The 21,145-nt window shown below is 43.7% G+C and overlaps 1 protein-coding gene and 1 pseudogene across 1 annotated transcript; both read right to left on the bottom strand.

Annotated features, from left to right (window-relative positions):
• Positions 1-14,449: 14,449 nt before the first annotated feature.
• Positions 14,450-15,184, bottom strand: LOC136503083 (uncharacterized; annotated as a pseudogene).
• A 2,481-nt stretch (positions 15,185-17,665) lies between these two features.
• Positions 17,666-20,838, bottom strand: LOC136504869 (CBL-interacting protein kinase 15-like). The gene is made up of 2 exons (XM_066499904.1): positions 20,695-20,838; positions 17,666-19,502 (listed from the first exon to the last, which is right to left on the bottom strand). Exon 2 carries the CDS (start codon positions 19,180-19,182, stop codon positions 17,854-17,856), a length of 1,329 nt encoding a protein of 442 aa, XP_066356001.1. The 5' UTR covers positions 19,183-19,502; positions 20,695-20,838; the 3' UTR covers positions 17,666-17,853.
• Positions 20,839-21,145: the final 307 nt, after the last annotated feature.

The following is a 21,145-nucleotide window of genomic DNA, read 5'->3' as shown; positions in this document are numbered from 1 at the left end:
GCAGCCGACGACCCTTGATCATCATGGCGACGGGCAGCATGGGAACCACCAGCACCACCACGCTGATATGACGCCTTGGTGTGACCAGACGGTCTAGGGACAGTGGCACGGTCCTAGTTCTTCTTGGACCTCTTCTCCTGATGATGTGAAGGACTTCCACCGTCCATGACTACGAAGAACACGAAGTGGAACTTAAGAAATAATACAAGGAGATGCGAATGAACATCGAGAAGTGAAGAAACAGGAATGGAGTGGTCACCCTAGGGTCGGGAGTTCTGGCCATAGTCGGGACTTCTGACAGCTGGAAGTTCTGGCCAAACATCGGGAGTTCCGATGGTCAGAACCTCCGATGGTCTCTAGGACCTCCGACGCCCAAGGTGACCATCCCATTCATGGGGCTTCAAATCGCGACATACATTCATACAAGGGAGATAGAGGAGTAGAGAGGAAGAAGGAATAGATTCAAAACACAAAGTACATTGGAGTTAGGGTTAGGACGCCACAGTAGTACCTTGAATTGAGAAAGGAAGGAGACGAAGAGGAACAAAATCCACAGGCCACGAAGAATTAGACGAACGTGAACACCTCCACCAATGGAATCTCCACCACACAAACTGAATGTCCACCACAATCCAAGGAAAAAAATATACGGCACGATGTGGCGGCGCGAGGAGGAGAAAGTGCGGCGCAAGGAGAGGCAATGGTGGCACATGGAGAGAGAATGAGGGCGATGGAAGGGGAGGAGGGAGAGATAACCGAAGATAAGGGACCGGGCCGGGTAAAAATGAATCGGGCAACCGACTCAGCGCGGTCAAAAAATCAGATCTGCGTCGAGACTCCCGGTGTACGTCGGGACTTCCGACCATCGGGAGTTCCGACCTACGTCGGGACTTCTGACGCAGGGAAACTGAAAAACCCTCAAACTGCATTCACTCTACCATGTGGAGCAAAAATATGATGGACACTAATATTTTCACAAGTGACTAGATTTCATTCAACCAACACAAAGCAATAGTCACTCATGAAAATTATAAAATAGATTTTGAAAGTGTCACACAATGTTTTCTTAATTCTTTTCTCCTAACTAGATCAAACAAAATGTGTGTGTAAGGGATCAAGCCACATTATGAGAATCAATGATATTTAGTTCACTCCTCTAGGCACAAAATCTTGACTCATCTAGGGGCTTTGTGAAGATATTGGCTAATTGCTTTTCGGTGCTCACATGATGAATAATGATATCTCCTTTGGCTTCGTGGTCTCTCAAAAAATGATGCCAAATGTCTATGTGCTTTATTCGAGAGTGGTTTATAGGGTTGTTTGCCAACTTAATGGCACTTTCGTTGTCACACAAAAGTGGAATCTTGGTTAACTCACATCCAAAGTCCTTTAGTGTTTGCTTCATCCAAAGTAGTTAGGCACAGCAAGCGCCAGCCGCCACATACTCGGCTTTGGCGGTGGACAAAGCAACAGAATTTTGCTTCTTAGAGCTCCAAGACACCAATGATCGACCAATAAATTAGCAAGTCCCGGTAGTACTCTTTTGAGTTACTTTGCAACCGGCATAGTCTGAATCGGAATAGCCAAGTAACTCAAAAGTGGAGCCCTTAGGATACCACAAACCAAGATTAGGAGCGTGCACTAAATACCAAAAAATTCTCTTAACGGCCATCAAATGACATTCTTTCAGATTAGCTTAAAATCTTGCACACATGCACACACTAAGCATAATATCGGGCCTAGATGCACAAAGGTAAAGAAGTGATCCAATCATGGAGCGATATACCTTTTGATCGACGTCCTTTCCTCCTTGATCAAGATCAAGATGTCCATTGGTTGGCATGGGTGTCTTGATGGGCTTGGCCTTGTCCAAGTTAAACTTGTTCAACATGTCATTGGTGTACTTGGTTTGACTTATGAACGTGCCATCCTTGAGTTGCTTGATTTAAAATCCAAGGAAAAACTTCAACTCTCCCATCATGGACATCTCAAACATATTTGTCATAATCCTACTAAATTCCTCACAAAAAGCCACATTAGTACTACCAAATATTATGTCATCGACATATATTTGACAAACAAAGATATCATTATTGACTTTGTGAGTAAACAAAGTAGCATCGGCCTTTCCTATCTCAAGCTCTAGGGGCTTGTTTGAGCCCATAGAGCGCCTTGTCGAGCTTGTAGACGTGGTTTGGATACTTGGGGTCTTCAAAGCCCGGTGGTTGCTCTACATACACCAACTCGGATAGGGGGCCATTGAGAAATGCACTCTTCATGTCCATTTGATATAACTTGAAGTCATGATGAGCGGCATAGGCAAGTAGAATATGAATTGATTCTAACCTAGCCACCGGTGCATAGGTCTCCCCAAAATCCAAGCCTTCAATTTGAGTAAATCCTTGAGCCACCAACCTTGCCTTGTTCCTTGTTACCACGCCATGCTCATCTTGCTTGTTGCGGAAGACCCACTTGGTTCCAATCACATTTTGCTTGGGCCTTTCCACCAAGGACCAGACTTCATTCCGAGTAAAGTTATTCAACTCCTCTTGCATGGCTATCATCCAATTCGGATCATCAAGTGCCTCTTCCACCCTACGAGGTTCCAAAGGAGAAACAAATGAGTAATATTCACAAAAACTTGCTAAACGGGAACGTGTAGTTACCCCTCATTGAATGCTCCCCAATATGTTATCAACAGGATGATCCCATTGAATGGATTGATGCACTCTAGGATGTGGCACTTGAGTTGATCTTTGGATAGGGCCATCATCATCATCATCATCATCATCATCATCATCATCACGGTCATGATCGATTGGAAGATCACAATCATGAGCTTGTGGAGGGTTGACTTCACTCATTATTGAGTTGTGGTTGAGCTCGCTCATTGTTGACACCATCTTCATGAGAATGACCTTGTGCTTCATTTGATCTACCATCTTGATTATTTCTTATTGCGGAAGCTTCACCATATTCATTGGATCAAACATGATGAATGGTTGGATCAAGATCATCATGCACAACATGGTCTTCATCTTCATCTTCAATGGGCTTTACTTCACCAATAGCAAGCTTCTTGATTGCTTCATGTGGAGCTTCTTCATTACCTTCTCAACATTGACTTGCTCTTTTTGAGAGCCATCGGTTTCATCAAAAGTCACGTCTACCGCGATTTCAATCAAATCGGTGGCTTTATTGAAAACACGATATCCATGTTCGTTAGTACCATAACCAAGCATGAAACCTTCATCAACCTTTGGTGCAAACTTAGAGCTTTTGGATTTCTTGTTAAGTATGAAACACTTGGATCCAAAAAACTCTAAAGTAGTGCACCTTAGGCTTTTTACCGGTTAGAAGTTCGTAGGCGGTCTTTTCTCTTTTCTTGTGAAGATATAAGCGGTTGATAGCATGGCATGCCGTGTTGACCGCTTCCGCCCAATAGTTGGTTGGAGTCTTGTATTCATCCAACATTGCTCTTGTGGCTTCTATGAGCGTTCGGTTCTTCCTATCCACAACACCATTTTATTATGGAGTGTATGGAACCAAAAACTCATGCTTGATTCCTTCTTCATCAAGAAACTCTTCAACGTTGGTGTTCTTGAACTCCGTCCCATTGTCACTTCTAACTCTCTTGATTTTGACATCAAATTTATTTTGGGCTCTTCTTGCAAACTTCTTGAAGATACCTTGGACTTCACTCTTTTCACGCAAAAAGAATACCCAAGTGAAACGAGAATAATCATCAACAATTATAAAACCATATTTGTTACCACCAATGCTTATGTAAGCGATGGGTCCAAATATGTCCATGTGAAGCAACTCCAATGGCCTTTCGGTTGTCACAACATTCTTGATGGGATGTTTAGCTCCAACTTGTTTTTTCGCTTGACATGCGCTACAAATCCTATCTTTCTCAAAAGAAACATTTGTTAGTCCAAGGATGTGTTCGCCCTTTTAAAGTTTGGCCAAGTTCCTCATCCCAACATGGGTAAGTCAGCGATGCCATAACCAACCCATGATAGATTTTGCCATTAAACAAGTCTCGGGATTTACTCTATTTGATGTGAAATCAACTAGATAGAGTTTCCCTTTTAAATGACCCATAAATGCAATAGAGGAATCCTCCCTTCTATAGACTTCCACACCCTTATCCATAAAGAGACAATTGTAACCCATCTCACAAAGTTGTGAAATAGACAACAAATTATATCTCAATGAATTCACAAGTAAAACATTAGAAATGGAATTATCATTTGATATAGCAATTTAACCCAAACCGAGGACTTCTCCTTTTCCATTGTCACCAAACACAATATTTCCACTTTGATCATGACTTGGTTGAAATGATGTGAACATGTCCTTCTCTCCAGTCATATGATTGGTGCATCCACTATCCAACACCCAACTTGTTCCACTAGAGGAATATTCCTACAAAGACAAATTAAGCTTTTGTTTTAGGTACCCAAAAAGATTTGGGTCCTAGGGGGTTAGTCACATAAAACTTGGGCACCCAAACACTCCTCATAATTTCCTTTCTCTTTTGGGCACCAACATACTTAACCACAATCTTGCCATCGTTGCCCCAACAACACACATAGTCACTAGCATAGCACCGTGGAAGGGGTGCTTGTGGCTTGGGGATATCAGATTGCTTTGTCTTGATTGTCTTGGTACTTGTAGGTTGGATCTTTGGAATGTAGACCTTGTTGTTGGCCTTGCATATTAGCTCATCAAGAGCAACGCCCTTGTTGAGCTTCACACAAGGCACACCATTGATCATGTTCCTTCCATTGGCATTTCCATCATACCTATTGTAGCCAATGCCTTCCTTGATTGATGGGTGCCTTGATGACTTGTATATAGTCTTGTTGGATTGCTCTTGACACTTGCACCCATTCTTTAATATCATCTTCAACCTATGAATCTCCTTGTCTTTCTTCTCTAACTCAACAAGGTTAGTTGTATATGCATTTACATCAATTTTATAGCATCTTTTACAACCATCACTAGTGGAGACATTAGAGTCTTCGGTTGCCTTAGGAGAAGTTGAAGTGCTAGCCCAAAGAGTACTATAGTTTAGCTCAAGATTTTGATATTTTTCTTCCAAGCTTGTGAGGCTTTCTTGAGCTATACTCTTCTCATTCTTGAGGCTAGCTACTTGATCATTAACCGATGAATGTTCCTTAGTCAATTTCCCAATTGAGTTATTGGCTAAAGACAATTCTACGGTTAGCTTCTCAACCTTTATCTTTTCCTCGGCGATAGATGCTTCAAGTGCAAGATTTTTCTCTCTCTTGAGTGATTATATCTCCTTGCATCTCTAAGCATCTATCACTCTTCTCTAATTTCTTCATTAGCGTTTTTATTTTAGATAAGTCCTTTTTACCAAATTCTTTATCATAGTTGCTTCAATTTCTTCTATGTTCTCATCACAACTATCATTCTCATCACTAGAGGAAACAAGTGTAGTATGTACCTTCTCCCCTTTTGCCATGAGACAAGTTGGGGTATAGTAGTCGTTGTCGATGAGATTGGAGAAGAGCCTCGGTGGTGAACATAGGTTGGAGAATAGTTTTGGTGGTGAAGTTGAGTTGGGGAAGATCATGGTCGGTGAAGAAGAGTGGTGGATGACGATGTTTGTGACTCCCTTCTTCTTCTTCTCATCATCACTTGAGTCACTATCACTTGACTCCCATTCTTCCCCAAGATGAGCTTCACCTCTCTTCTTGCCTTTGTTCTTCTTGTCTTCATCCTTGTCGTGCTTGTGCTTCTTTTTCTCATTAGGACAATTGGCTATGAAGTGACCGGTTTGACCACATCCATAGCAAAATCTCTTTTTGAACCTTCTCTTTCCATCACCATAGGTCTTGCGGTTGCTTTTCTTCTTCATAAACTTTCTAAGATTTTTAATCACAAATGCAACCTCCGCATCGGAATCTTCTTCTCCACTTGAGGAATCATCCTTCACTTTCTTCTTCTTTTCTTGACTTAAACCTTGACCTTCATGTTGTTGTGTTGCTCTAAGGGTTGCACTCTTGTTGAATCCTATTGCATTAGGATTTTGATTGTGAGCATTGATTGCATCTTTATCTAGACACTCATGATGCTTGAGTTTTGAAAGAACTTCTTGAGGGGTCATCTCATTATAACTGGGCCTTTCCATGATCATGGATGCTAGCATGTTGTTCTTGGCTCTATAGGTTCTCAACATCTTTTTAGCAACCTTGTTGTCATCCCATTCAGTGCTTCCAAGAGCTCTTATGCGGTTGACCAATGCCACAAGCCTATCAAACATGGATTGTGTTGTTTCATTTTGCAAGAATACAAATCTTTCCAATTCACCATGAAGCAACTCAATGTTGCCTTTTCTCACACTTTTATCTCCTTCAAATGACACTTTTAAAGTATCCCAAATTTGTTTTGCACTTTCCATTCAATTCACTTTTCTAAACTTATCTGGAGCTAGGCTTGACACAAGCAATGCTACGGCTTGTGCATTTTGATGGAGGTTGTGCACTTCTTCTGGAGTTATCTCTCTATATTCATCGGTAGGAATCATCACACCAACATCCACAACTTTCCAAAGTCTTGTGGCAATGAGATGCATCTTCATCTTGTAAGACCAATCGGTGTATCTTGTTCCATCAAAGTCAGGTGGCTTGCTAATGTTGACAGATGGAGTATGTAGTGTTGAACCTTTCATGAGTTGTCCATAGTCAAAGCTCATGTTTGAATATATTCCCTTTCCATGAGCATGCTCACCGGCTCCAATATCACTAGTGGCATCTTTGTTTGTTTCATTCTTGTCACTCGTATCATTCTTGCCACTTATTGCATCATCAACCTTCTTGCTCAATTCTTCCTTCATCTTGCTCATCTCATCTTGCATCTTTTTTATTTCATCTTGAAAGAGCTTGGCTTGAGCACTCATCAACTCTTCAGCTATTTTCTTGGTCATTTCGACAGCAACGGCTTGCATCTTGTTGGACTCCGACATTGTTTCTTATCACGAGGTGAAGCACAAAGAGAAGACCTTGCTCTGATACCAATTGAAAGGATCTAACAATGCCTAGAGGGGGGGGGGTGAATAGGTGTATCTAAAAATTTACTACAAATGTTAAGTTAAAATCTGTCAGTCAATGTCGGAAGTCCCGACGTTTGGGTCAGAACTCCCGACGTTGTCAGAAGTTCCGGCGCAAACGTCAGCAGTTTCGACGCCTACGTGAACTACAAAAGTAGTGCCAAATTTAACTTTGCAGATAAATAATCTTACAACCTCACTTCCTAGTGGTTTGGTGAAGATGTTGAGTCACTCCCTTGACGCCATAATGCCTCCAAACTGTAGATCGAGTCCAAACCCTAAAATGGAAGTTTGGGAGAGAAAGAGACAAACAAATACAAGTAATCTCTAGCAATCACAACAATAACAACAAGCACGCGGGGCACAAGGATTTATCCTGAGGTTCGGCAACCCCACAAAGGAGCTCCTACGTCCTCATTGTTGAGGTGACCACTAAGGTCGGAGTCTCTTCCACCTCCTTGACTCTCTCAAAGCGACCACAAAGGTCACTTGAGCTTTCCACTAAGAAATCAAAGGGTGATACAAACTTCCCAAGGCTCTTCCACAAGATGGAAGCTCTTGGGCAACGCCTAGCCAGCTAGGGGCAAAGCCCCAAGAGTAATAGACGCAAAATCAACTAGCTTTTCGAAGAAATCAAGTGCTCAAGCTTGCCAAAGTGATGCTCTCACTTAATCCACTCTCCTTTCACTAAAAAACCTATGGGAATCGAAGATTAGAGCAAAGAGAGAAGGAGAGGGGTGCTTTAGTTGCTTGGGAGCTGTTGAGCACAAAGTGGGTCAGCTGTGAATGAGTCTGTAATGGTTAGAAATGAAGAGAGGGGTATTTATACTCCAAGTGAAAATCTAACCGTTTAGATCTACGTCGGAAGTTCTGACATAGATCTCAGGACTTCCGACGTTAATAGAAAACACTGTTCACATAGGGTCAGAAGTCCATGCGTACAAGTTAATGTCGGAACTCCCGACAAACGTCAGGACTTCTGATGGTCGAAACTTCCAACGTGCATAGTTAAACAGCCAGCAAAGCTCCAGGTGTCAGGACTCCCGACAAGCTTCGGACTTCCGACGAGCATAGACAGCCAGATAGTCAGAACCACCGATGCCGGGACTCCTAGCTTGGGTTGGGAGTTCCGACTATTGGAAGTTCCGACTCACGTTGGGACTTTCGACGTCCACAGTCACCGTGCAGGCTAAGTGATTGGGAGTCAGAACTTCCAGCAAGAGTCATGACTTCCGACTGTTGGAAGTTTTGGCTTATGTTGGGACTTTCGACACCGACAGTCACAGAAAAATAATCTATGTGCTCATGGAGTGCTAGAGTGTCTCTCTTTTGATTTAATTATTATGCTTGAGCACTCTATCTCCCTCAGACCAACTAAATTTGCATTACTCTTTATAGTGCGGTGGATCCTAAACTCAAAAGCAAAAATAAAACCTTTGGAGAGCGCTTTGAGTTCGTCCACCTTTACAACTTTAAAAATTGAGGGATACCATTTCATCTTTATCAACTCTTTGATTCTTTCATGGGACTAATAGCTACAACATGTCTCATTAAGATCACATTAGTCCCTAATTTGGATGTCATCAATACACCAAAATCCATATAGGGGGCAAATGCACTTTTAGTCTGGATACATGTGGTTGGGCCTGGTAGGGAGGTTGGCGTCATATTTGATAGGCACCAGGGCATACTTAATGTCGTGCGCAAGAAGATAGAGGGGTATGCACCTTTACATCATCGTTGGTGCACTCGACACCTTGCCGAGAATGTACTTCAGAAGGATGGTGTAAAGGATAACTTTGTTCTATTTGAGGAGGCTGCTCGATAGCTTGAGGACAAGTTTTCTCAGGAGAAGTTAGAGCAGATCAAAACTGCAACAAATGCAGAAGAAAGACAATGGTTGTTAGGATTGATGAGAGATTTGGAAAAATGGACAAGGGCTCACGATGTGGGTGGATGGAGGTTCGAGTTTTAGTGTAGCAACATGGCAGAATCCTTCAATAAATTATTGTTGGGGATATGTGGTATGCCAGTGAATGCTATTGTCTCCTTTACCTTCTACAAGCTTGTTGCATGGTTCAACGATAGACACGCCAATGCAATGGCGTTGTAGAGTGATGCACAGATATGGGCTCCAAAACCAAACTGACACCTTGAGAAGGCAAAGTCAAGGGCAGGCACACATGATGTTGATTGCTTTGACCACAGAATGGGAACTTATGAGGTCACACAAAGGGGTGGTACAATGTCAGATGGCGAGATCCGACAATCGAGGAGGCATGTGTTAGTCCTCCAAGATTTTTCATGCACTTGTGTGCACCAAGTTAGTACCACTTTCCATGCTCTCATTTGGTGGCAGCAGCAAGGCACCGCAACTTTGACATCGAGAGCAGGATACCTCGTGAGTTCAGTGTTGACAACCTTGCGCTCACATGGAGCCCCCGATTCGTGCCTTACCGGGACCCGAGAGAGTGGCCTCCATACAATGGGCCAAAGTACATTGCTGATCCAGGTAGCCATTGGAACAAGCATGGATCTAGGAAGAGGACGAGACACAATATGGTTATGGATCAACTTCCTGGAAGAACGAGGCGGGGGAGAGGAACCTCCTTTCTTACTGACCCTGAGCAATACGAATGTGGCAAGTGTGGTAGACTGGGCCACAATTCACGCACTTGCTATTCGCAGATTAGTGAGGTGCAACTACTTGTTATTTCTTCCATTATTTATGTATCGTGTTGCTTCCATTATTGCTTCCATTACTTATGCATGTCTCCATTTATATTCCATATTGCTTCCATTACTTATGCATGTCTCAGTTTATATTTCGTATTGCTTCCATTACTTATGCATGTCTCAGTTTATATTTCATATTGCTTCCATTACTTATGCATGTCTCAGTTTATATTTCATATTGCTTCCATTACTTATGCATGTCTCAGTTTATATTTCATATTGCTTTTGTGTAGGATGGCGCAATTCCACCTGCTGGACCCGGTGTATGACGAGAAGCACCAGGGACATCTCATAGCAGGAGGGGGTAGGTAATAATCTAAACTCCGGGTTCAAATTATTCTAATGATAAGCATTTTTTTGTTCAAGCACTAACACAAAACATTATTGTATTCTATGCAGGAGCTTCGCATCCTTCATCCTAGAACCCATAACGGGTTCATGGACATGCAGTACGATGATAGATACACTCCCTTCCTAGAGAGAGCTGGCCTAGATGCCATCTCATTTCAGGTTTGCCGTGGGTTGCCCACCTTGAACTCAGCGGGCCTCACTGCATTGGTTGACAGGTATTTTCATCAACCATTTCCTTGCTTCATAATGGACCGATAGTTGTGATTACCTTTCTGATATGCATTGTTGTTTTGCCTATTGTGTAGGTGGCGGCCGGAGACTCACAGCTTTCACTTCTCTTTTGGGGAGATGATAGTTACGCTCGAGGATAGTCAAAAGTTGCTTGGTCTAAGGATTCACGGTAACCCCGTGATTGGGCCTTGTGTGTCATAGGGTTGGAGATCCTGAGTAGAGGACTTCCTTGGTAGATAGCTTCCTCCTACTGAGGAAGGCGATCGCACTTTAGGAGTTCCAATCACCTAGCTCTAGCAGTTTTTCGCACAGTGTCTTGAAGATGCAGACATCGAGACAGTTGTCTACTACTATAGGGCATGGATCCAACACTTGTTTGGCTACGTCCTCTTCCCTGACGCAATGGGGGACACCACGTCATGGATGTACATCCACTGCCTCACTGACTGGGACACAGCGGGTCAGTACAATTAGGGCTCTGCAGTGTTGGCTTTCCTTTATTAGCAGCTCTGTGAGGCATGCCGTCGAAGTTCGCCTAACGCCTCACTTGGTGGATGCATCTACCTCCTACAGTCGTGGATGTGGTCGCGTCTACCAGTTGGCCGTCCCTAGGTGTTGCCTCATCGAGACTGGTTTGTAGGTGTTCCCTGTCATCGACGTCCGAATGTTGCGTACCTTTGGGACCAGGTCACTGTCCCGTATGCCAGGTCATAGTGGGTGTACCTAGAGTACTCCAATGAGATAGACACTCTCACAACCTCTAGTGTAAGTAAATGTCATTTGACATGCTGCTTTTCATATGTTATTAGCATACCAACTTATAGGTTATGTGCTACTTTTGCAGGTTACATGGCAGCCGTACAAGGAACAAGAAGTTGCTGCTATTCACTTCAGCGACATGTGTGGGTGGGACAAAGGCAATCACACTTTAGGAGTTCCAATCACCTGGCTCTAGCAGTTTTTCGCACAGTGTCTTGAAGATGCAGACGTCGAGACGGTTGCCTACTACTATAGGGCATGGATCCTACACTTGTTTGGCTATGTCCTCTTCCATGGCGCAATGGGAGACACCGCATCGTGGATGTACATCCACTGCCTCACTGACTGGGACACAGCGGGTCAGTACAATTGGGGCTCTGCAGTGTTGGCTTTCCTTTATTGGCAGCTCTGTGAGGCATGCCGTCGGAGTTCACCAAATGCCTCACTTGGTGGATGCGTGACATGTGTGGGTGGGACGAGGACCTCTACAGGATGAGGTGCCCTCTAATCTGCTTCTATGCTGTCGAGTACCACCTGCCACATAGAGTTGCACGCCAGTTCGGTATGAAACAACTATGGCTAGTTGAGTCATTCTCAACTTCTGTGGAATAAATTGTCTCCTTTGAGTTCATTTGCTTGAGTTTGTGCAATAAATTAACTATCCATGATATACGTGACACGCAGGTTTGATCGTCAAAAGTAAAAGAAGATTTATGACTGGGAGAGGCAGCACCAGCCATACATTGAACAATGGGAGTTCTTGTATGAAAATGTCGACGAGAACGACGAGCCGCACACGAAATGTGACTTTAGGAGTTACCAAACTTGGTACCAAGGGGCGACATGTTGTAGGCTTAGGGTACAATGGACGCAAGATGACTACGCTGACATCGAGTCCTCTAACGACGAAGACACGGCGTACGGCCATTCTACTCTCGCAGGGATGCAGGTGGAGGCAGCACCGATCTTGGATAGAGTGGTAATGTAGAACCTTGTTGTTCATCTTGTAGTAGATGTACCATTACGCATATGGTATTCTCACTTATTTGCCTTTGTTTTTATTATTTGTAGGGCAACACCCTCAAATGCTCTGTACAAGACATTGAGCGCTTAACAACACACGTACTTTCCTGGACGTAAGCTTCTAAAATGCCACTCAAAAAATATTACGTTATATGTTGTTGGATAACATGATTTTGGACAATAGAGGTTGGCACATTGGCTATGCCGTGCAACTACTCATTGTGGCTGTAGGACAACAATGCGCTGGATGTACATGTTCCTTCCATAGGCCTAGCAGGCATGGGTTCGTCTGCCCACACAGCTACGGGGTCCACAAGCCATGGTGTTGTGTACGAGGATCAAGACGATGAGGAGGTGGACCAGAGGTAGGAGGAGATTGGGCCATCTTAGCTCGTAGACGCTCCTTCGACACAGCCTTCACAGCCACCAGCATGTAGACACCACCGCTCGCCTACCCGTTACACTCCAGGCACCAACGCTCTTCGTAAGGGCAAGGGTAAGACTAGGAAGCATTGAAGGAGACTAGTTCTTTTGGACCATGGTACTTTCACTTGTAGACTTGTGGTAGATATGCATGATGTATGGACTATTATTATGGACTTTATGGACTATTATAGACTGTATGGACTTTTATGGATTGTATGGACTATTAATATGCTTATGGACCTGCTTTGGGATTCATGTGGTATATATTTGTATATGTGTACATGTTGTATTGAGGTTATATATTGATGTGATATTTGTGTATGGAGTGCATAAAAAAACAGGGGAAACTCTAGTGAAATTTTCTACTAAAAGTACATATGTGCAGTACACCTATAACATCTAGCCTTTTCAGTGATTTATCATGTCACTGTCGTGTAGGTGCCTAGGCTTTTCAGTCTTGGTCTGGTCATGTCACCGATGTTGTACACTGCATGCTTCATAGACTTTTTAGTGAGCATTAACATCGACCAACATAGCCTACGACCATGCCACTTCCTTTAAATCGACGCCTCCAAGTTCTTCCTGGACGCCGAGGGCAGAACTAAAGACACCACCAAAGAGAAGAAGTGCATACCAATGTTGGGTGCATTAGGGAAGGGAAAGGGAAATGTTCTGATAGTTTGGTCAGGATCTTATGGTCCAGATAGGTACCCTAATCCACTAGAGAACTTCCCATTGGAGGGCAAGAAGGTTTTCCGTCCACCAAGTAGGTTGCGACCATATGATAACAGGAAAAAAGAAGAGTGGACAAAATGTTGCCATAGTGAGAACTGCGTAGTGCAGGTCTATGACGGTGGCCTTCATGGAGGGCATCGGTTCTTCGGATGCCCTCAAGGATGGGTAAGTCATACCACGTATCTTATCGTAGTAGTCATCTTCTGCATACTAACATTACGTATTGTGTAGAGCTTCGATGACGAGGACAACTGTAGTTTCACTAGATGGGTTGATCCACCACCCATTTACCCGTACGAAGAATACATCCAGTATCTACAAAACCGCATATTTGACCTTGAAAGGGAGGTTGAAACCATGTCTGCACCCAAAGAAGAAAATACTCAAGAAGAAAGAAGGACAAAATGTTTCGATGGAAGACAAGGCAGTGTGCAACGATCCTTGTTGCAAGTGCACCTGTCATGGAAACATGGCACCTCCTCCACCCCCTCCACCATGTCCTCCTGCATACAGTGGAAATTGGTACTATGGAGAAGGCTCTTCACAGTTGTCCTCGTAGCAATATGTGTTTTCTGGATGCAAGAGTGATTAGGACCTAAGTTATGTTCGGTGAAGTTTGAACAAATGTATCGCATGTCTTTGAATCCTTAGTCTGTGCTTTGTGTGTTTGATGTTTGGTTTAATTACCTAAGGCATATTGGGTTTAGCTCAGGACCTCTTTACCAAACTTTCGTACATGTCCTCACATGCCATTTCATGTGTTGTTTGTGTTTAGTTATGTACTGCACTACTTCCTTAGCTTTTAATTCCACTACGTGAACTCGTTTGATTAACTGCGCAATATTGAAATGCAAATTATGACCAACATGAATGAAATAACAACACACTGTAAAAGTGCAGTACATGGGAACAACACACTGAAAAACTGTAGTACATGGGAACAACACACTACATCAGTCCAAATGATGCAATAAATGACAACACACTGAAAAGTCCACTACATGACAATCAGTCCAAAAGATGCAATAAATGACAACATACTGAAAAGTCCACTACATGACAACATTGTTCACTACTAAACATGAAACTACCAAATCTAACAGACTACTGAGTACAACGAGGCCACTTTCCCTTCTTTAAAGCATCAAGATTCTCCTCCATTGCTGCTTTTGCATGGTGAACACGCTCAAGCTTCTTCTCCCTCTCCTCCTTGTGCTAAGCAGCATGCCTCATTTCAACCTCTTCTGTGCGCTCCTTTTCTGCTGCCTCCTCTTGGCGTCTCTTCTCCAACAACTCCTTCCGCTCCGTGTCCCACTCCTTCAATTTCCCTAGATACAACATGTCTTTCTCCTTGATCTCATTGTCGATCCACTGCTCAAATTCACAAAGCGGTGGAGGGGTCTGCAAAACATGCAGCTGTTACACATACAACCTAATAAACCATACATGATTTCATATGACACAAAAAAAATATCACACAATATAAATTTCTCACTATCAACCCAATGCTGACGAGGTGTAGGATCAAACGCGTAATTGTCACACATCCAGTACCTCTGCTTGTATGTTTCCTCTTCTTCAGAAATTGCTACCCTGCAAGGATCGCCGCAGTAGCACATCGGCACTGGCACACCACTAGGCAGTGGCAAACTGGTGAAGACAGTTCCCACCACCGTCCTATTCCACAAATAGAACCAATTTTGTTCTAAGAACTAAAAGCAATCAACTGTATAAATCAACCTAGGGTATCCATTTCTTGCACATTGATATATTAACGGCAAAACAGAACACGATGGACAGAGGTTACCTTGGTTTACTAGATTTACCATGCCTTGGCATCGTAGCACGAGAGAAAGAGGGCGCCGTCGTACCTACGGTTGCATAATACACATAATACTAATTGCTTCGAACCCTAAGTAATGACGTACCTAGCGGTGGCATAATACACGTAATATAGACCAAATCAATGCGTACAAATTGAGGAGGGAGCATAGGATAACTTGTTCTTAAAGATCTATGGATCAAATTAAAGTTTCTGAGGTCCAATATGTCGATTGTAGAGGTTGGGCGGAATGGGGAGAGGGATAAACCGAGAGAGAGCAAACAAATGCAACAAGGCTCGGCCAGGAAAGGCTGGGGCGACGTTTTTGAATCCAAGGTCGGCGTTATGGATCTTGGCGCCGACCTTGGAGCCATGGTAGCCGGCGTCTACCTCGGCGCCACAGATATCAACGCCAAAATCCACAGCGCCGAGCTAAGCTGCCACGTCACCCCCATGCATGGCACTGGCCTTGCACCTAGGTGCCAAAGCAATTGGCGCCAAGACGTGTAATTTCGGCGCCAATTGCAACGGCGCCAACCGCGGGGTCTAGTTTTTGAAAGGATTCATCTAGGAACGTATTTGTGAAAATCTTGAAAAAAGACAAAAAAAAACAAAAATTCGGGGAAGCAGCAGGGCTAATCATAGGATTTAACGATAATGACCCTGGCCGCTGCTATGTTTCCTGCGCACCGCGTCGCACGTCCAGGATCTAGGTCCGCCCGGATATTGGCTATGGCTGTGAGAAACTTGTACTACTACTACTCCGACATCTGGGCAACAGCTAGGCCCATAATGTTGCCATTCGGGTACAGCACATAGCCTTGGACCGACTCGAGTTAGCAACTAGGACTAAGGGGCTATTTGGGACTGCTTCGCTTCCGTTTTTTCAGCTCCGCTCTGCTAATTCCACCATGGAGTTTGTAGAGTAAGTGGTACTGTTTGGCATACAGGCTAGCTCCAGCTCCAGAAATGGATTGTTTTCATGCAAATGGTCCATTACGTCCTTGATTGAAATTGCACTCGATATTTTCTAAAAAAAATAGAAAACAAATGATAGAAAAATTAACAAAGTCCATAACTCGATATAAAAGAAGTAGCAGTATATATAAGACATCTTTGTGATTGCATCTTGAATAACAAGTGCAGTGGTTGACTTAGCCTTCTTTTTCGGATCAGCAGCTACACCAGGCCATTTTCCTGCAGGTGCACTAGGCGTAACAACCAGGGGCTTGGCCGTTGGTGCCATGGCCACCAGGAGGCACTGCAGCGCGGCCCGGTGCCTGGCCACTGGCTAACCGAGGCAGGAGAGGGCCAGCCAGCGTAGGAGGCCGGCGTAGAGAAGAAAAAGTCGTCTTTTTTTTTCTCGCGGCGTCCGTACGGGAGTCGAGGAGAGGGGAACCGATGATTAGAGAGTGACAAATGTGGGTAATTATTTCTCAATTTTACGTGGAGTATAAAACTCTCAAAACTGAAGTATTCCTTGAGGTGCTAAAAAAAATGTGGAGTTGGCTCCTAACTCCATATTTTTCTTGGAGCGGAGTTCCTAAAGCTAGACGCGTTTGGCAACGTAAAGCTGAAGCGGAGTTGAAAAAACAGGAACGAAGCAGTCTCAAACACCCCCTAACTAGCCTAGCCAAGCCAGTTTCGTTTGCTTCTTCACCTGCAATCATCAAGTAGTTAAAAAGACTGCCATTTCTTTTTTTTTTCACTCTCTGAGGTCTTGTTTGAATGTTGTTGTATCAACCTCAATCCATATGTATTGGTGTAAATTAGGGTGAAATTTAGTTTAAGTTCTACTCAACTCAGCTCAACACATGTGAATTAAGGTAGTTGGTTTCGGTTATTCAGATTAGTAAGAGTATTAACGGAGCAACGATGGTTGGTCTGGTCGCGAGTCTCACACCTCATCCTTTGCTGAGCTGTTATCTAAAAAAAAAAAATCTCCTGTGCTGAGCTGCTGAGCTGTGCCTGTTGCATGTACTACCTTGAATCACTTGTCCTCTCCACCGTATGACTCGTGTCCACGTGTGCTGGATCACTTGCCATTCAGTGATCTTGTTTGTAACTGCGCCCTTCATTCTAAATGGCAAGTCATTCTAAAATTATAACTTTTTTAGACACATAGCTTCTGTTACGCATTTAGACACGCATTATATCTAGATGTATAATAAAAAACCATCTATCTAGAAGAAAAATCAAAACGATTTATAATTTAAAATTGAGGGAGCAGGTGGGGCAGAGGGGTAGTAAGCATACTTGCCGATCGTTATCCTCCCTAAACATTTTTTCATGTGCTGATAAAGTATTCTTCCCATTTCAAATTATAAGTCGCTCTGATTTATTTTAAAGATACATAGCTTTTATTATGTCTCTAAACATAATGTACATCTAGATATGTAGCAAAAAAACTATGTACCTATAAAATCTAGGATGATTTACAACTTGGGACGGAGGAAGAAAATTGTAAGTCATTTTGGCTTTTCACTAATTTTGTTCACGTATCTAAACATTTGTTTTCATTATTGATATTTACAGCCATTACAAAACTGTAACAATCTTCAGAATGTAACACAACAACTCAGCTTCTCAACAATTATTGCTCCACAAAATATAGCCTAATGGTTCACATCACCACCATGCTCCTCCAATACATAAAAAAAAAAAAATCTATGTGAGACATCCGAAGCTACTCCTGCTTTTGCTGCAGATCATCTCCATACCAGGCCCAGATTATGTCCTTCAGCCCTGGCCGGATGTCCTCTTCCAACAGTTTCTGGTACTCAACTGAATCACCACTTGTTTGTTTCATCTCAATGAGATGGTAGGATGGTGTAATCTCAAAGATCTCCGTGTCAAACTGAAGGACACCATTCCTCCCCTCCCTCCTCCCTTCAATCTTGACAATGCCATTATCCTTCTTCCTTATCCTGAGATTCAGTGCTTTTGCAACCTCTTCAAGCTTTGAGATGATGGCCAAGGCAGGCTTATCTGAAGTGAACCTTGTCTCCTTTCTGCACTCCTTTTTGATAAATAGACCAGACAGGTCCAACCCTGTTGAGAATGAGATAATTTCAAAGGCATTTAGGTTTGTGGCAGCCAGGGGCTTCATATCTTCGTGAGCAATCTTCTTACGCCTAGTAGCAAGCACCGGGGCAGCATTTGTGGTGGCATTCTCATTAAGAATTTTCTCCTTTACTGCACGGATCTCCCCAGGACCCTTTCGGAACCAGGTAGACTCTTTTATCTTCTGAATTGAAATTCTTGTGCTCGGGTTGGGATCGAGGATCTTGTACAACAGCTTCTTGAGTTTGTGTGAAAACCAACTGGGGCACCTGAAATCACCATGCTGTATCTTCCTATACATCTCCATCAAGTTTGGGCCCTGGAAAGGGAGATAGCCAGCAGCAAGAACAAACAGGACAACACCACAAGACCAGATGTCTGATTTTGCACCATCATAGCCTATCTTGCTGATCACCTCTGGAGCTACATACGCTGGTGTTCCACATGTAGTATGGAGCAGGCCATCTTGCCTCTTTGACTCTGAAAGTGCGCTCAGTCCAAAATCTGTCACCTTGAGGTTCTCATTCTCATCCAGCAGCAGGTTCTCAGGCTTCAAGTCCCGGTGATAGACACCTCGGCTGTGGCAGTGATCCACTGCACTAATGAGCTGCTGGAAGTATTTGTGTGCAGCAGCCTCTGTGAGCTTGCCACTCTTGTCAAAGAGCTCACCACCTTTCACATACTCCATGACAATATATATCTTGTTTCTTGTCGCCATGACCTCATGAAGATGAACAATGTTCTTATGCGCCACTAACCGCATTGTTGTGATCTCACGCTTTATCTGCTCCGAAAGCCCAACCTTGAGCACTCTGTCCTTGTCCATCATCTTGATAGCAACGCTCTGGTTGGACTCAAGGTTCCTTCCATAGTGCACCTTGCCAAACGTGCCTTTCCCCAGCAACCTCCCTAGCTCATACCGCTCCATCAAAGTCTTTCCTCTGCTCTCCATATCTTTATCTTGAAAAGTATATAAACACAGTGCTACCTTTGTGTTGCCAAATCAGGTGGACAGCAGAGATTTAGCCCTCCTCCCCCATGTCATGGTCCATGACGGTGAACAGCATTCTTATGACTTGGTCGTGTCGGAGTCTGAAGGGTGTGGAGTTGATGCAGATGCGGGTGAGACGATCGCTCACATCAAGAGACGAGCAGGCTAGCAGACCTTGCGGGACAGCGAGGGTCCTTGATGTTGCAGCAGAAATCTCTTCTATGAAAGCACATCTTTCAGCATTCCCTGAGTTTTTTGCTTCTTGTTATGGATGTTGTAATCTGCACAAAAGAAAAGAAGCATTATTAGATTCTGCAATTGAGGACCACATGAAAAGCTAACAGTTTTCTGTTAGCTAAGGGTCGGATAACAACAAAATCAACCAAATAAGTGCTTCACAAAAAAATTAAAAGTGCTGACTGCTGACTGTGTATGTATATCAACAATACAGTATAAAGTGTCAGGTAACGGAATAAGACAACAAGTTAGAAGAGGCCAACAAACGACAGCATCACTCATCATTCATCAATATAAGGGGTAAAAAGAAGGCAAAGAGCAGGATCTAGGGAATCTGAATTTACTTTTTTTCTGCAAAGTGGTTATTTGGGTCCCAGAAAAATGCTATTCTGGTTTCTAAGAAACCAAGCCACAGCACAGTATATGTAGTGGCAACAGTTGACAGGGTATTAGGAAATCTAAGGCAACCACCACAGGATGCCAACACTCTGCATTAAAAATTCACTCGTTCACATCCACAAGAACTTCGTTCAGTGGAAACTGAAACAAGTAATGATGGAACTATTATGGAAGGAAAAAAAAAGAACCGCAAGCTATGTGGCTAGACCATATAACCGGAGGAAAATTTTGCCTTTCACAAACCTAACGCCTGGAAGCATAAGGCTGCAGGAGCTTATACCCACTACTAGGGTCGACTGAAAGTACAGTTTGGCATCAAGAAGAAATTGAAGGAAAAGTCGCCTACTTTTTTCGCCCTGAATCTAGGCACCACAGCTAACAGGGGTGTGCTAGGTTCTTGGTACAATCGACGCCATGCCCCCTTACAGTTACAGAAAAGAATCCGTAAACAGAACTGGAGCGCATGGTGGCGGCCGGCGGCTGGCATGAACTAAAGGTGTTTGGTTCCATGACTAAAGCATTTTGAACTAAAATGTACACTTTAGTTGAACTAAACAGCCAAACACTTACTAAAGGTGGACTAAAATCCTTTAGTCCTTTAGTCCACAAAACTGGACTAAAAGATGCCGGTCACACCCATGCCTCTCATTTATTGTCCTCTCTCTCCACTTTAGTCTATTTTAGTTCAAAGAACGAAACACTACTTTAGTCCACTTTTAGTTCATGGACTAAAACGTTTTAGTCCATAGACCACCGGAGAACCAAACACGGCCTAAGACTGAAAGTGCAAGTAGATAAATAAGGAGACAGAGAGGGATGGATGGGTTGGTTGTTTACCTTGCGACGCCACGAAGACGAAGAGGACGTTGAAGAGGGGAGTGAGGACGACGCGACAAGAGAACCAAAGCTTTGTGCGGGGGCTACACTTTTTTTCTGGCCTCCGGAATATATGGCCGTTGCCTGAATTCCTCTGAGCTTGGAGTTGGGACTTGGGAGGGATGCGGCGACAAGGAGAGGAGGCTCCTCCTCTTATACAGGGGAGCCAGGGATAGCAGCAGGGCTAATCATAGGATTTGACGATAATGACCCTGGCCGCTGCTGCGTTTCCTGCGCACCGCATCTCACGTCCAGGTCCGCCCGGATATTCGCCGTGGCTGCGAGAAACTTGTGCTACTGGATCTGGGCAACAGCGAGCCCCATAATGTCGCCATCCGGATAGACTCGAGCAGTCGAGCTAGCCATCTTAGATTCCGTTTTTTTTTATTCATCTGCAATCAAGGCAGTAGTT

Source organism: Miscanthus floridulus, chromosome 14, assembly GCF_019320115.1.
Source record: "Miscanthus floridulus cultivar M001 chromosome 14, ASM1932011v1, whole genome shotgun sequence".
Classification (NCBI taxonomy): Eukaryota; Viridiplantae; Streptophyta; class Magnoliopsida; order Poales; family Poaceae; genus Miscanthus; species Miscanthus floridulus.
Note: the sequence above shows the minus strand (reverse complement) of the source record. Positions and strands in the feature narration are given on the sequence as shown.